General features: G+C 36.6%; 2 protein-coding genes across 2 annotated transcripts; both read right to left on the bottom strand.

The window, feature by feature from the left end:
* Positions 1-6403, bottom strand: adh8a (alcohol dehydrogenase 8a). Its single transcript, NM_001001946.4, has 9 exons — positions 6291-6403; positions 5326-5427; positions 5112-5250; positions 4056-4143; positions 3756-3975; positions 816-1079; positions 580-712; positions 366-504; positions 1-282 (listed from the first exon to the last, which is right to left on the bottom strand). Exons 1-9 carry the CDS (start codon positions 6306-6308, stop codon positions 252-254), a joined length of 1134 nt encoding a protein of 377 aa, NP_001001946.3. The 5' UTR covers positions 6309-6403; the 3' UTR covers positions 1-251.
* Positions 6404-10904: 4501 nt separating this feature from the next.
* On the bottom strand, positions 10905-13240 carry fam241a (family with sequence similarity 241 member A). The gene is given in 2 exon segments (NM_001020775.1): positions 10905-12608; positions 12999-13240. Coding segments are annotated over 2 exon segments (414 nt in total). The 5' UTR covers positions 13131-13240; the 3' UTR covers positions 10905-12326.
* Positions 13241-16347: the final 3107 nt, after the last annotated feature.

Consider the following 16347-nt stretch of genomic DNA (forward strand, 5'->3'; position numbering starts at 1 on the left):
TGATTTATATATGCTTGTCTCTTTTTTATTTGCCAAGGATTACTTTTTCTTGCAAAATATTTCAGAAGCGTTTTGCCTTGCAGATGAATAGAACAGTGTTTAGTGTTAAATGTTTACATGCACTTATGAATCACTTCATAAAGCAGATGCAATATGCCATTAAAGAGGATCATGGAATGCAAACAGCTGCAGAGAAAGCTAATCACAATAACTGTAGTGTAGAAACTGGTCCTGTGACGACAGTTTGCTTCTCATTTGGATACAGTCATGATGGTTCGAATGCTGTGAGATAGAAATCAAAAGGTTAGTATTTTTGTTTTTAACCATATTAACCTCACACACACACAAAAAAAGACGAATGTTACCCTTGTCCAGTTTTCATGAGGTTGATGGCATCGTTGACCTGCTCCAGATTCATTTTGTGGGTTATAAACTCATCAAGCATTATTTTGCCAGACATGTAGTCACGAACCAGTTTCGGAACTGAATCCTTGCACTTAAAACCTTTACAAAAACAGATATACTTACAGACATTTTACTCTGAAAGCTTTAGAAAGCACTGGTGGGTAGTTTACATACCTCCAAACAGAGATCCTTTCCAGGTTTTCCCATATATGAGCTGAATTGGCTTTGCAGAAAAGTCTTGCACATTAGTCCATCCAACCACAACGCTCACACCCCAACCTTTAGCACACGACTCCAGCGCACTTCTCTGAGGTCAAAGATGTTGTTTATATTCGCACAAAGAAAGACTGCGAGTACTGAAAAGCTTTTAAGCGAATAACTAATTCACCTTTTTACAAGTCAGGTCTTACCATTACTTCAGTGTTCCCCGTGCACTCGATTGAGAAGTCCACTCCTCCTCCATTGGTCATTTCTATCAGCACTTCAGAGATGGGTTTATTGTATGCTTTCGGATTCAGGAAATCTGTGGCTCCAAACACCTTGGCCTTCTCAAACTTCTTTTCATTGATATCCACAGCAAAGATGCGAGATGCTCCGGCGTTTTTACAGCCCATGACTGCAGCCAGACCGACAGCACCGAGTCCGAATACAGCACACACAGAGCCTGGAGTAACCTAAACACAAACTACTATTGTAATGCTCATTCGTTGCAATGTAACATTCCCAATAGTATGCAAACTTGGATTTGCAAGCTGAGACTGCATATCTCAGTCAGACACAATACACTCAATGGAGCGAGTGACGTCACTGTAAGGCAGTGGTCTCAAACTCAATTCCTAGAGGGCGACTGCTCTGCATAGTTTAGCTCCAACCCACACCTGCTTAATAGTCTCTAGTAGTCTTGAACACCTTGATTAGTTGGATCAGCTGTGTTTGATTAGGGTTGCAGCAAGGAATCCAGTTTGAGGCTTAAGGCGTACTTACACTATGTACAGTTGCCTTGAACCGGGCTAAAGCACACTTGGCCCCCCCCCCCACGGCCCGCACTCACATTACATTTGGGCCTGGGCACGCTTACGTCATCGATGATGCGCTGTTCAGAAGAAGCGCTTTCGCTCAGCACAGTGGAGATTTCTTCAGTTATATTGTTTGTCATTTGGGATGCGGTGACACGGAGTCAAATATTTTGCCGAACAGATCAGCCACTTTTGATGCACATAAACAATCATAAAGTCCTTGTGATGCAGGAATTAGGAAGTTTGCTAAAGGTGCAACTGTCTTTCAGTGAGGGGTTGGAGTCTTTAATAATCTACGACAGTTTGCATTCATTGAACAGTATAATGATTAATTAGTCCATATCAAACAGTCCCTTAAAATTCACGTCTTCAGTTTTAGGCTCAGGGAGATAATAAAAACTACTGCTGTTTCTGCTGATATATAGATTGATTATTTAAAACAGGAACAGTAAATTAAGAGTATTTTTTTTATTTTAGGAAAACTACCCATTCAGTAAACATCTGAAACGCATGAATATTCAAGTGGTATAAAAACATTAACTTAAAGTGGAAGTATAGCAGTCAGTCAAGTTTACATTATTTTGTAAATTGCTTTTCACTTTAATGAAAACATATTAAACACTCGATTAATGTAACCATTTTTAAGAAAAGGGCATGTTTTACTATGACTTTTAGTGCAAGGGCGCTGCCATCTTGGAATATCGCTTTGTCTGATGTCACGGGGTTGGTTCTGTTTCCTAAAAACTATAGTAAAACATGCTGTTTTCTGCAAAATGGTTGCAATAATCGAGTTTGCAATATATATTTTCACCAAAGTGGAAATCAATTTACAAAATAATGAATAATATCTTGACTGACTGCTTCACTTCCAGTTTAATGGGAAACTGAGAAATCAAAATCCCTTTGATCTTTTGGTTGTGGTATTATAAAAACATTCTGTGTGGATTTAGAACTCCAAAAACAGCTTATATTGAAGCCAATCTGCCAAAATGACAGGTTGTAAAACTGTGAAAGTTGTGAAACGTCTTTTAATAGAGAAGATCCACGTCTACTTCTACATCAATGTCTGTTTAGCTCCACCCAAGAAAAATGAGACAAATCACGCACAAAAATACAACAACCATTAATTACGATTTCCGCTTAAGAAAACACTGTGCAGTGCTAAATAGTGGAAAAAAGTCATTGCATTCCTTCTAATTTTAATCATTGCAGAAATGCTAAATTTATATTGGTGCCCTCACAGCTGTCCTTTCGAAATTGTTTATGATAAATATTGACAAAAATAGGAGCAGTGGGCATTTATTTCCTAATCTACAATTTACCATATTCAAATGGTATGTTCACATGGGTCGTAGGGATTAAAACAGGAGAGAAAATAGCCTATTACTATTTTAAATAGAACAGTACAAATAAAATTACCCCTTTAAAATCTAAAGTAAATATTTTAATCTTGTAAATAAGATTTCAGTTAATCAATAAAGGCTTTTTATTTGTTTACTACCAATTTAAAACCAATAATACACTCCCTGACAAAAGTCTAGTAGATCATTTAGAAAAGTGGCAAAAGGTTGATTTTTTTTTTGATGAATCATCTGTTGAACTGCATCCCAATCATCACAATAACTACAGAAGACCTATTGAACCTGCATGGACCCAAGATTCTCACAGAAATCAGTCAAGTCTGGTAAAAGAAAAATCATGGTTTGGGGTTACATTCAGTATGGTGGCGTTCGAGAGATCTGCAGAATGAATGGCAACATCAATACCCTGAGGTATCAAGATATTTATGCTGCCCATTTCATTACAAACCACAGGAGAGGTCAAATTCTTCAACAGTATCAGTATAGTATAGTAATTAATATGATATTTGGGCTATTGTAGAGATGTATGCTTGCAGTCATCCAAGCTCATGGGAGTCATACACAATATTAATTCTTTTTCCACTGCAGCATGACTTTATATTCTATACTGTACATTATTTCTGTTAAGTGACAAGACTTTTATTAAATAATTAAAAATCAAGGCATGGTCATATTTTATTTTGGTAAAATCAACATAATCTAGAGGCTTTTGTCTTTCAAATAAGCCACTTCTGTTACCAAATGATTAACTAGAAGTCAAGTCATTTGTTGTTCCTAAAACTTGAATGGGCGACAAGACTTTTGTCAGGTAGTGTACATCCACACAGCTGTGATGAATTTCTAATGCTTGCTTTTCCTAAAGTGTTCCTGCCCTCTCTTGAAATGTTCTGTTTATATAAAGCAAATATTTAGTTATAAAAAGCCAAGACATTAATTCAAGTGCATTTTCAGTTGTAACAACATCTATACACACCCCAGCTGTGTTGACTGCAGCTCCATAACCAGTAGTGATGCCGCAGCCGAGCAAAAACACGCGGTCGAGAGGAGCATTTTCGTCAATCTTTGCCACAGCATTTTGGTTGATGACGGTGTACTCGGAGAAGGTGCTGGTTCCCATGAACTGCAAGATGGTCTGGCCACGGCAAGTGAAGCGGCTTGTAGGTTCAGCCATAATGTCATGATATTTAGTTGCCCTGCAAGAGGGATAAAACATTGATGGTTTGCCAAATGAAAAATAAGAGGTCAGCTGTAATGCTTTCTGCTCGTTTCTCACCAGCTGCTTTCACACAGGTTTGTTTTTGGACACTTGCAGAACTTGCATTTTCCACACTGAGAGAGGAAGAGGGGGATGACCTTATCACCTGTTCACCAAAGCACGCAGAAAGATTAACTGAATAAGATTCTCTGAATGTATTTATTCAGACAACATGAGGGGGAGTAAACAATGATTGTTTATTTTAAAGCATACTTCACCCAAAAACTAACACTTTGTTTACTCACCTTCAGGCCATTAAAGATTTTTTTTTTGCAATATATTTTTGGCTGTAAATGGGCTCTTTGATGATTCATAAAATGTACATTGAATGAGTACATTGAGAGTAAAAAAAACTAGGTAGGTACCTAGGTATGTAGGTAGGCAGGTAGGTGGATGGATGGATGGATGGATGGATGGATGGATGGATGGATGGATGGATGGATGGATGGATGGATGGATGGATGGATGGATGGATGGATGGATGGATGGATGGATGGATGGATGGATGGATGGATGGATAGATAGATAGATAGATAGATAGATAGATAGATAGATAGATAGATAGATAGATAGATAGATAGATAGATAGATAGATAGATAGATAGATAGATAGATAGATAGATAGATAGATAGATAGATAGATAGATAGATAGATAGATAGATAGATAGATAGATAGATAGATAGATAGATAGATAGATAGATAGATAAGATGAGATATACCTATACCTGTGCCTCCTAGGCAATATTATGAGGACTTGTGAAGCAGATTGATTAATTAGTAAATAATTAAGATAGCCATTGATTTGTGTTTTATAAATCATCAAAAACCATGAATTAAGCTACAGATATTTATTTAATGTTTTATTGAGGGAGTTTCAACCCAAGTTTGGTTCAAAAAATGTGGTTATTTTATCATTATTTCAAACTTACAAGCTTATATTTGACCCAAATTTGTGTTGAGTCAACAGTTCTTGTAGCTTCATCTCAAGTGGCCTGAAGGTGAGTTCATTTTTAAAAATTGTTATCCCAAATAAATAGATAAATCAATATAGAAATGAGTTTAAATTTGTGACCTGGTTTGTAATCAGTGACTCCAGGCCCAACACTCTCCACTACACCAGCGCTCTCGTGTCCCAGTACGACAGGAAAACCTCGCTTGTCCCCATCAACCAGATGGTAAAGGTCGGTGTGACAAAGTCCTGTAGCTATAACCTTTAGAACAACCAATACAGGTTAACAGTATTACTCTGTTTAACGATTTTATATCTTTCATGGAACATTTCCCACCTTAATTCGTATTTCTCCTTCCTGTGGTGGGGCAACTTCTATTTCCTCCATCATCAGAGGAGCCTTGGGCTCCCAGGCAACAGCGGCCCGACATTTGATCACCTTCGGCATACAGAAGAAATTGGCTCAGCTTGTTTTATATATTTAATGATTGACTACAGATGTTTATATAACCGCTGCTGTGCTTAAGCGTTGCCTGATCTGCTCTCCAACTGTAGTTGGAGCTTGTCCAGCTGTTTGGTTTGGAAGCATCAAGTGGAAATATGAAACATCTGTTTTTAGCTACACATTTCACAATCTCAGATAAATATTAACCCGATCAAATTACCTGTGAAAGAAAACTTGAATGCTAGAATACAAAAAAAATACTTTGGAATGGCCTAAATACATAAAAAATAATAATAATGAAATAAAATAAATCTGCACAGTAGAATTATTTGATATTGATATATTGCATATATCATATATTTGCACAGTAATTGTGTGTGTGTGTGTGTTTGTTAAAAATGCTGGGTTGTTCCAGTCTATTTTTGTGTAAAATATGCACAAACTGCAGGGTCAAAGGTTTGGATTGTACATATTTTATCCATATAAGTTCAAACAATTGTACATTTTTAGGTGTACACACACACAAACACACACAGCATTGTAATCAGCAGTGCAGAAAGGCAGTCCAATACATTAATATGCATAAAGCACTATGCGTAGATCTTAGATTTTTCATTTGCATTTAAAAGAATAGCTAACAGTAAATTTATTGGATGGCTTAAGGCATCCCCAACAGAGACAGAATTATAAAATCTTGAGCATTACATTTAGATAGACTATAGATTAGCTGTATTTGATCCTTGTCAATAAATCATTGAAAATGAGCTTCTGTGTATAAAGGGACTGAAGTCTTATTAAAAATGCATTAACTTCTCTGCAGCACAAATGAAAAGAGACCAAAAGACAGGTGCACAAACCTTCCCTGCAGTGGCCATTTCCCAGTGTAGTCGTATTGCTGTGATGAATGAAAAGAGAGAAAGAGATTCTCTGGTGATTGTTTTTATACTCTAGTTTTATAAGGATGACGCAATTTCTCTCTATCTCTCTCTCCCCTCCCTCTCTCTCACCCCTTTTCTCTTTCTTTTATTGAACTGTAACTTATTAATATAGGTCTACATGAAGAATAGATATAGAATAATGGTTTTTGTTGCTTGCAATTAACTTACACAGTGACCAATAAGATTTACACAATAAGTTGAAGGTCATTTTTCCTGAGCATATCGAATACACATGAACATAATTTAATTTCTAATGTGCTAATGGTTCACGGTATGAATGGTATGTATATATGTATTCATTCATTTTCTTGTCGGCTTAGTCCCTTTATTAATCCGGGGTCGCCACAGCGGAATGAACCGCCAACTTATCCAGCAAGTTTTTACGCAGCGGATGCCCTTCCAGCCACAACCCTCTCTGGGAAACATCCACACACACACTCATACACTACTGACAATTTAGCTTACCCAATTCACCTGTACCACATGTCTTTGGACTGTGGGGGAAACCGGAGCACCCGGAGGAAACCCACGCGAAGGCAGGGAGAACATGCAAACTCCACAGAGAAACGCCAACTGAGCGGAGGTTCGAACCAGCGACCCAGCGACCTTCTTGCTGTAAGAACATACACAGGCACGCACGCACGCACACACACACACACACACACACACACACACACACTATATATATATATATATATATACAGGCTAGGTTCACTTACCATCTGCTAAACCACAAAATCTCGGTTGATTAAAACCTGCTTATTTTGAACGGTTCCAAAACAGATGAGAAGAGTTAAGAGGTAACTTTAGAGAGTTACATTTTTAACAGATCGCTGATGAGAACAATAGGGAGGAACGTTTTACAGAGGTGGAGTTGGAGGTTTTAATGCTGCCGGATACAAGCAATTAAAGCTGATACTAAGAAAACAAAGAGCTGCTTTAGTGAAGGATAGAAATATAACCAGGTAGCAAGAATTCTGGCCCAGATTTGGCATAAATCTGGCACAGCAGGCATTCATTCGGCAACATGTGGGCCAAACAAGACCTTGGTTTGGCAGAAGTGCCACCATCTTTAAGGCGGCACACAATACTTGGGCCAGTTGTAAAATGTAGTATTTGGCCCAGATGTTAATAATTGATATATAGGCTATGTTGCCCAGAGATAGGTTGCGGCTGGAAGGGCATCCGCTGCGTAAAACATATGCTGGATAAGTTGGAAGTTAATTCCGCTTTGGTGATTCCAGATTAATAAAGGGACTAAGCCAAAAAGAAAATGAATATGGGCTATGTAAGGTCAAATGTCTTGACCCACATTTTTATTATTTTTAAATAAAGGAGAAAAAATCTACCAATCAGCTCGCTTCGAGAAAAAGCACGCCCATAGCACACCTAAAGTGCAATGATTATTGGGTTTATCAATTTCATTGAGGTCGTGACACACCAACATATCTGGCCCAAGTCAGACCCAGTTAAGGGTTATTAACTTGGCCGAGACTTGGCCTAAATATGGTCAATGTTTGGCTCTTGTCTGGAAGCCAGACTTGGTCCAGTCATGTACAGTAATTCACTGCGTCATGTGGGCCAAGCCAAGCAAAAGCTGATTGTGTGGGCCAGAGATACTTTGTTTTGTGGGTAAGATAAGAAATAGATAAGAAAAACGATTCAAGCATTTACTTTTCCTGCCATCATTTCTTAAAGTTACAAAAATAATGTATGATTAGACTATGGTTTAATAAACCAATGCTTCTCATGGAATGTAATATTTAAATACTGAAGCTATGTATTAAACACTTTGTAATATTTTTTCTTCATAGCTCATAAGAGGACTATGGTCTGCCTGACTGGTGTGAGCCACCAAATACCTTTGCTTACCCAATCTGAGGAGCTGTTAGGTCCCTCAATAAATGGTGACCACTGACCAGAGGTTGAATTATTGGACCTTCCAGAAACCACACCATCTTCAACAGTTGTAAGTGATTGTTGTCTGGTACCTTTAGTTGCTTTTTATGTTTTTTGTTTTGCATGCAGGTGATGGTCCTTCTACCCCTTCCAGCCGCAACCCAATACTGGGAAACACTCATACACTCTCACATTCACACTCATACACTAGGACCAATTTAATTTATTCAATTCAACAATGTCTTTAAACTGTTTGGGGGAACCAGAGCACCCGGAGGAAACCCAAACCAACATGGAGAGAACATGCAAACTTCACACAGAAATGCCATCTGGCCCAGCCGGGACTCAAACAAGCGACCATCTTGCTGTGAGGCAACAGTGTTAACCACTGAGCCAACGTGTCGCCCACAATCTTTATTTATTTATTTTAATTATGGCGTTCTAGTTGCAGAATTTTAAAGATTGAGCTGTATGAGGTCCATATTCAAAGTCACATGGAGATGAACTTCATACTGCTTAAAATTTAGGCCTTTAAAAAAAAAGGCAAAAGCAAAACCTGAAATAGTGGACCATTACCTTAGGGAAGATAATATGTTTCATGTTGTACAAAGGTGTGTGAGTGTATATAAAGCAATGTAAAAAAAAAGACAATTTTATTTCAGGAAATAAGGAAATGAACAGTGCTTCGGTGCAAACTATTTATTTAAACATATTTTTGAGAAATGATGTCTTCTAGCACTCTTCCATCTATTTGGTCTGCTTTAGTTTCCCCAGTCTGAATCGTATCTGTAGGTTCAAGGTGTCATCATAAAGGGCGGATAAGGGTATTTGTACCCCTCTGGCCCCCAGCCAGTAACCAATGTGATGTCCAGTAATGATTGAAGTGTATAATACAAATATAGTAAAACAAATAAAAACACTTTGTGTAAAGTAAAATGGATTCTGTTGAAATGTGTAGCAAAATAATGCCTAAAAATTCTGCCATCATGTACTGACCCTTAATGTTAATAATGTCATATGTATGTCATATTAGCTATTTAGTGGAAGCAGTAATGAATGTAATAGTTGTAACACCAAAAGATTAAGGACTGAAAATTGAGTTGTTACCAGCACATGTATACTATGGGCAGATTTCCAATTAGTCTCATTTTTTGAATGAAGGCGCTTTAAATGCTGGTGCTATTAATGCACCCAATAACAACTGGAAAGCCTAAAATGTTATCAAGTGTGCATTGTGAATAGATGTATAGATATAAATATTATGACTACATCGTAAAATAGAAAAGGACAAAGCTGCTCACTTTTGTTCTCCTTTTTTGCTCTTTCATTCTCTCTGCACACATTGTTTTCTGTATGTGTGTGTGTGTATACATACATATATATACATATATATATAAACATATACATATATACATATACATATATATACATCTACATATATTTATTTATATATATAATATATTTATATTTTGCCTTTAAGTGACAAAGCACTTTAAACATTTGTCAATATTAAGTCTTTAAATCACATAAAATCTATTCAAATTTACCATTATCACAAATTATTAAGTATAATCTAAGCCCAGGTCAGAATAGGTTGTGAAACGACAGCAGATTTCGACATTTTATATTCACAAATGTTATGGAAAACATCGACATAGACACTTTCATTTAATTTGTGGATGGAGACTCAGTGGTTAGCACTGTCGCCCCACAGTAAGAAGGTCACTTGTTCGAGCCCCTGGGCCAGTTGGCATTTCTGTGTGAAGTTTGATTGTTTTCCTTGTGTTCGTGTAGGTTTTAGGTTTCTTCCGGGTGCTCCTGTTTCCCACACAGACATGCAGGCACTTGGAAGGGCATCTGCTGTGTAAAACATATGCAGGATAAGTTGGCGGTTCATTCCGCTGTGGCAACAAAGCCGAATGAAAATGGAATGAATGAATGATTAGTGGATTTCTACAAGGAAAAAGGCAACTGCAATTATTTTAAAGCATGATTGTTTTTATTATGATAACCCAGGTTTTTAGTTGAATTACATTGCAGAATGATTTATAATGTATAAAAAAAACAACTCAATTAAAATAATTTAATCAATACAAGTATCCCTCATTAAACCCACCACCAGCAAATAAAAAATTGTGGCAAATACGTTGGTAAAATGAAAAGTACAGCACATGAGATGCAGATGAACACTGAAAAGAATCACATCAAATCAAAAGTTGGCATCATGTCAGCAATTATGTCACATTACAAACAAAGTAGTTTTTCTCAAAATCTGTACCAAAAAATAATCAAAATCAAATATGATTTTCATGAGTATGACATCATCTTGCAAAAATATTCACAGTTACATAAACAGCAGGTAATTAACCGTGCTTAAAAAGTTAAATCATTTAATAATAATCAAATGTAGTATTTCAAAAAGCATTAAGTGCTATTAAAACAGCCTTTATATATTTCTGATTCTGAATATCCTACAAAACAAACTGTTTCAAGATATTTCTACTAAATATGTTGTATTTATGAAATCATCATTTGATTTCATTAATATTCATATTGCATTATTTCTTTAACAGACAGCATAAGCAGATTGAAAAGAGATAGTTCACCCCAAAATTACAATTCTTAGTTTCTTTATGATGATAGAGAGAATTTTGATGGATGTTGGAAAGCAGCAGGCATTGATATTCATAGTGTGTGCACAATATATGAAAATTATCATTATAACGATAATAGTATATGCAATGATTTTGTTTTACTACTGCTAACCGTTTAAAACAGGGGTGTCCGAACTTAGTCCTGGAAAGCCAGTGTCCTGCAGAGTTTAGTTCCAACCTCAATCAGACACACCTGGGCTAGATGATCAAGCTGTTACTAGGCTTTCCAGAAACATCTGTACAGGTGTGTTGAGGCAAATTGGAGCTAAAATCTGCAGGACACCGGCCCTCCAAGACTGAGTCTGGACATCCCTGGAACAAAACATTCTTCAAAATATCATCTTTTGTATACAACAGAAAAAAAAAGGTTTGGTACCAGTAAATGCTCAGTCCATTTTTAATTTAGGGTGAACTGTCCCTTTAAGAAACATCAGTTAATAAACAAATCCAAAAATACAGTGCATAACGTAGATCTTTTTCATGATAGGTTTGGTTTTAATACAGATTCCTCCTCTGCTCAGACTCTTGGAGAACTGTATTTAATTCAAACTGTCAGACGAAGTCCAAAAATACCCCAGCAGCCCCAGAACATTCACATGCAGTAGTATTAACACATTCAAGTTTTAACTCAGAATAATTATTCATCCCTGTTAGATTTCCTAACACATCTTAAAAGGGATAGTTCACCCAAAAATGAAAATCGACTCACTATTTAATCACCCTCAAGTTATTTTAAAGCTTTGTGAGTTTCTTTGTGCTACCAAACACTAAAGAAGATATTTTAAAGAAAGCTGAAAACCTGTAACCATTGACTTCCATAGTATTTATTTTTTCTACTTTGGAAGTCAATGGTTACCAGTTTCCAGTCTTTTTTATCTTCTTTAGTGTTTAAGTGAGTAAATGACAAAATCATTTTCAGTTTCGGATGAACTATCTCTTTTATAAAGAATGAGGAAGGTTGCCCTCTAGTGCAATTGCGTAGAGAAAACAGGACTGAAACCTGGGAACACATCAGCAATACATTCAACAAGGATACCACTTTCATTTCAAATGACTGTCAAGCTGATATGTACAACCAGTTATAATAAAGCTCTTCAACCTGTACAGGTTACGACAGTCATCCTATCTCTATGCACCAATCAGGAGTGAAGGGAAGCATGCTTTTCACAAATGCCTTATGCATGAAAGCGCATAGACTGGTGGAATCATTCTAGCAATTAAAGTAAATCCTCTGATTATCTTCAATAATTCACCTTCTTGAATATATACCCACATTACAAGAAAGCAAACAACACCCGCGTAAACGGAGTTGTGGAGCTTGTCGTTTACAGAAAGGAGTCTCAATCTCCTCTCTACTGGCTGTAAGTGGCAAAACTGTCCTTCATCTGTATATTCTCGTCTGCTATTTCTGGATGTAAATGATAATGATGCACAGAGTTCCCACGAGGCCAAGCGCTTGGATACCAAGGAACCACAAAAGCAACCAAAACACCAGCACGACCACCGGCTCCACAATCTTCTCTCCGAAGTAGAGCTGGGTGAATCCAAGACCCCTCAAACACTTGTTGAGCTCCCCGAACAAAGTGCCCATCTTCTCACAGTCATCCACCTGTGGGGCCTCCGGTTCAGCTGGTTCCTGCGATGGCTCAGCATTGTGTGGTCTATCTCTTCCCCTGGGGTCATTCTGAGCGCAATGACAGAGTAATTATACAGTAATTATACAGGGTGTAAAACACTGACACCATTTGAGTGTCTGTGGGAGTGTGTTTATGTTTGTAATATGTACTGTCGCTATATATAGCAAGGCAAAAAAAAAAAAACAGGTTGGTATACTTGGGTTTCGTCATTTCGTTATGTTGAGGCTTAACAGAACTCCTTATGTTATACCAAATGAATGTGACAACATTGCAAAACAGCTATTTATAGAGCTGTTGATACACAAGGGGAAGGCAGGGCTGTTTCTTAGTTACTGATAAAAAACAACAGACTATTCTAAAACTTTTAACTCGTAGTATACAAGTATAATTTAAAAAAAACAAGTCAGGTTGGTCGAGATGTACGTTAAGAGTCTTACCAGTTCTCTGTGTGTGTGTTTGACAGCGCGCTCATGCTGGTGTCGACACCCGCTCCGTTCTCGCGTCCCGGTTAAGAAGTCTCGATGATGACGTGTCTCCGCATCATTTACGATACGATTAGTATTTGACATATTAATGCTAAAAACAGAATGATTAATTTTGACCTGAGACGGGGCCGAAGGGCTGGGAAACAGATGGCTTGTTGGAGATACTTCCGGTGTTGGCTGTCAACAGACGGCGCAGCCTGACGTCACAAATCACGGTCAAAATAAGAGTTGTGGTGTTTTATTTACCTGTTTTTTTAAACCCCTGGCAACTAAGTTTATGCCTTTTGATTGTATACTGTTAATACAGTTTCAGTGGGTAAAAAGTGATATATTACAATTTTACGTCTACCTTATCTCCTTAAAAAAGTTTTTAAAAAATGCAAATTACAATAAAATAACATATATATGTACATATATATTCACATTGCGTCCTTAAAAAGTAACTAACACATTTAGTTACGTTTTTAAATGACTACAGATTGCCATATATTACTTTTTTCCCAACACTGAGTTGCACTCATTTAAAAAAAAAAATTTTTTTAGATGTAAATACATTTTACAGTTTGTGGTTTGCGGTAAGTTTGTACAACTTACATAATAAAGGGGGAAAGTTGTCATTGCATGTCGTGTCATGTGAACGTTACAATAATCTTTAAATTTAGAGAAAAACAAAAACACGTGCATTAAGAATAGATGGGTGTTAGAATAAGCATGAACAAAAACATTTCCTTCTTTTAATATAGTTTAATATAATTATTAACTTACACATAGGCTGTAGATCTATATACAGTTATAGAAGTGCAAAGGCTGTGTTTTAAAAATTTAGTAACACGTGGGGGCGTATTTCTGCGAGTCGATTCTTTTGAACTTTTCCATTTAAAAGATTCAGCTGCCTTTTTTGTCAAATCTGGAAACACATTTTGGTTTGTCGCGCTCAAAAAAGTCTTTAAACCAATTTTAATCGTCAAATTAATATTTAATTCTATTCATTATGTTATTGATTGATAAATTGCCTGTGTTCACAAACCATGTTTTCCAGTGTTTGATCATGTGTGTGCTGTGCTTTCATTCATTTTCTTGTCGGCTTCCTTTATTAATCCAGGGTCGCCACAGCGGAATGAACCGCCAACTTATTCAGCTGGTTTTTACGCAGCGGATGCCCTTCCAGCCGCAACCCATCCCTGGGAAACATCCACACACACATTCACACACACACTCATACACTACGGACAATTTAGCCTACCCAATTCACCTGTACTAAACTGTGGGGGAAACTAGAGCACCTTGAGGAAACCCATGCGAACGTAGGGAGAACATGCAAACTCCACACAGAAACACCAACTGAGCCGAGGATCAAACCAGCGACCTTCTTGCTGTGAGGCAACAGCACTACCTACTGCGCCACTGTTACCTGTGCTTTCATTAATCTGTTATTAATATTACAAAAATCAAAGGTGAATAAAATGATAACAAGATCATTACATTTCTTCCTAAATGCCCTGTTAAAGGAAAATTCATAGCAGTCAAAATTATTGAATGCGACAATATGGGACATTGAGTTTAAAGTAAATTAACTTTGTATAATAGCAGATACAGGCGTTATGGGTTTTACCCTAGTATTTTTTTATTGCTGGTTTTCTGGAAGCTCCAGTAAAGGGCATCAAGAATTTAGCTACCAATTAATGGCCTAAACATGTATCAGCCTGGACAGACATCTACCAGTTCTGCTACAGCACATCAATCTCTGCTTGTATGGATGCTACTGTGTTCTCTGAAGGTATTACTAGAGCAAAACAACTGCACCTGTAACAGGGAAAATTGTTTTTGTAAAGAATAAAAAGGTATTTTAAAATTTTTTTTATTTTATTTTGATCGTTCAAACTACTTTTTTAAAATGAGCTGAAACAACACAATTCTTGAGATTTCATTGGGACAACAATTTTTTTTATGTTCAATCCATATAAATTTGTTAAAAGTGTTAAGTTTATTTATATGAGGTGCCGTGTAGAGTTTAAATTTAACTTTGCTTATCAACACATACATAAAACGGCACCTCATATACTTAATCAATTTGTGTTGGGACAACGTGAATGAATTGTGTGGAACCCTGCTTTTTTACAGTGTATATATTTTTGTTGCTTGTTCAAACTAAAATGAGCTGGAACACCAAAGTTCTTAAGTTTTTTAAGGACAATGTTATTGTTTTATATTCAATCAAATCAAATTAGTAAAAATCATTAAGCTAACTAAATCAATTTGCATTGAGATGAGGTGAAGGGATTGTGTGGAACCCAGCATTTTTACAGTATTACCAGGTCTTGTAGCTTCATTTAAAGTCATAGAGACATTTTTTTTCAGTTTAACAGGAGAAATAACAAAATGGGTAGCAGGAAAAAAGTGTGAAAAACTGGAGTGTTGGTAGGTCTAAGCCTTCAAAAACAGAATCTATTTTACAACAAGCTTGTGATTCCTACAGTATGTTTGGGTATTTTTCACTGCAGCCAGGTCTCTGAGAAACAGAAACAAGTCATTTTGGAGACTCTGTGTATATCAGTTGAAGTTCTGGAAAATGGTGGTACTGGAGGCTAAAAACTTTTAATGACAGGTCTAAAACTTCTAAAACAGTCAATGTTTCCTTCTAAGAATTTGTTTGATTGTTTATTATTTTAACCCAGTGAGATTATTCTGTTCATTTATTCATTCATTTTCTTTTTGGCTTAGTCCATTTATTAATCTGGGTAACTCATCACTGGGAAGATTATTCTGTTTAGTGGTTACATATTAATACTACAAGTTTTCCCTTTATAAGTAAATTTCCTTATTTTGTGAAGCACAAAGGGAAAGAGGCATAGCTTCAGTCTCCATTAATGTTATTTTACTTTATAATAAACAGGCATTATTTAAATTGGCAAGTAACAAATGTTTTAGTCTCTTTAATTTTGTGCTCAAATTATTTTTGTCTAATTTATTCCTCTTGTAGTCTGAAAGGGCATCCGCTGCTCAAAAAAATAAAAAATAAAAAATAAATAAAAATGCCAGAGTAATTGGCGGTCTATTCTGTTATGACGACCTCTAATAAAGCCTGCAAAGTGCACTGTCAGAAAAAAGGGTACGGTTGGGGACCCTTAGGCTACAAACAGTTAAATTGTACCCTCAATGGGTCATAACTGCACCTTGGGGTATGGATATGTACCATTTAAGGGTAAAAATGGTACAAATAAGTATCCAACTGTCAGATGGTCCAAGTTTGTACCATTGAGTGAGTGAAAAAGTCAAACACCTTTGATACAAAATAAGTTTT

This window comes from Danio rerio, chromosome 13 (genome assembly GCF_049306965.1).
Source record: "Danio rerio strain Tuebingen ecotype United States chromosome 13, GRCz12tu, whole genome shotgun sequence".
NCBI lineage: Eukaryota > Metazoa > Chordata > Actinopteri > Cypriniformes > Danionidae > Danio > Danio rerio.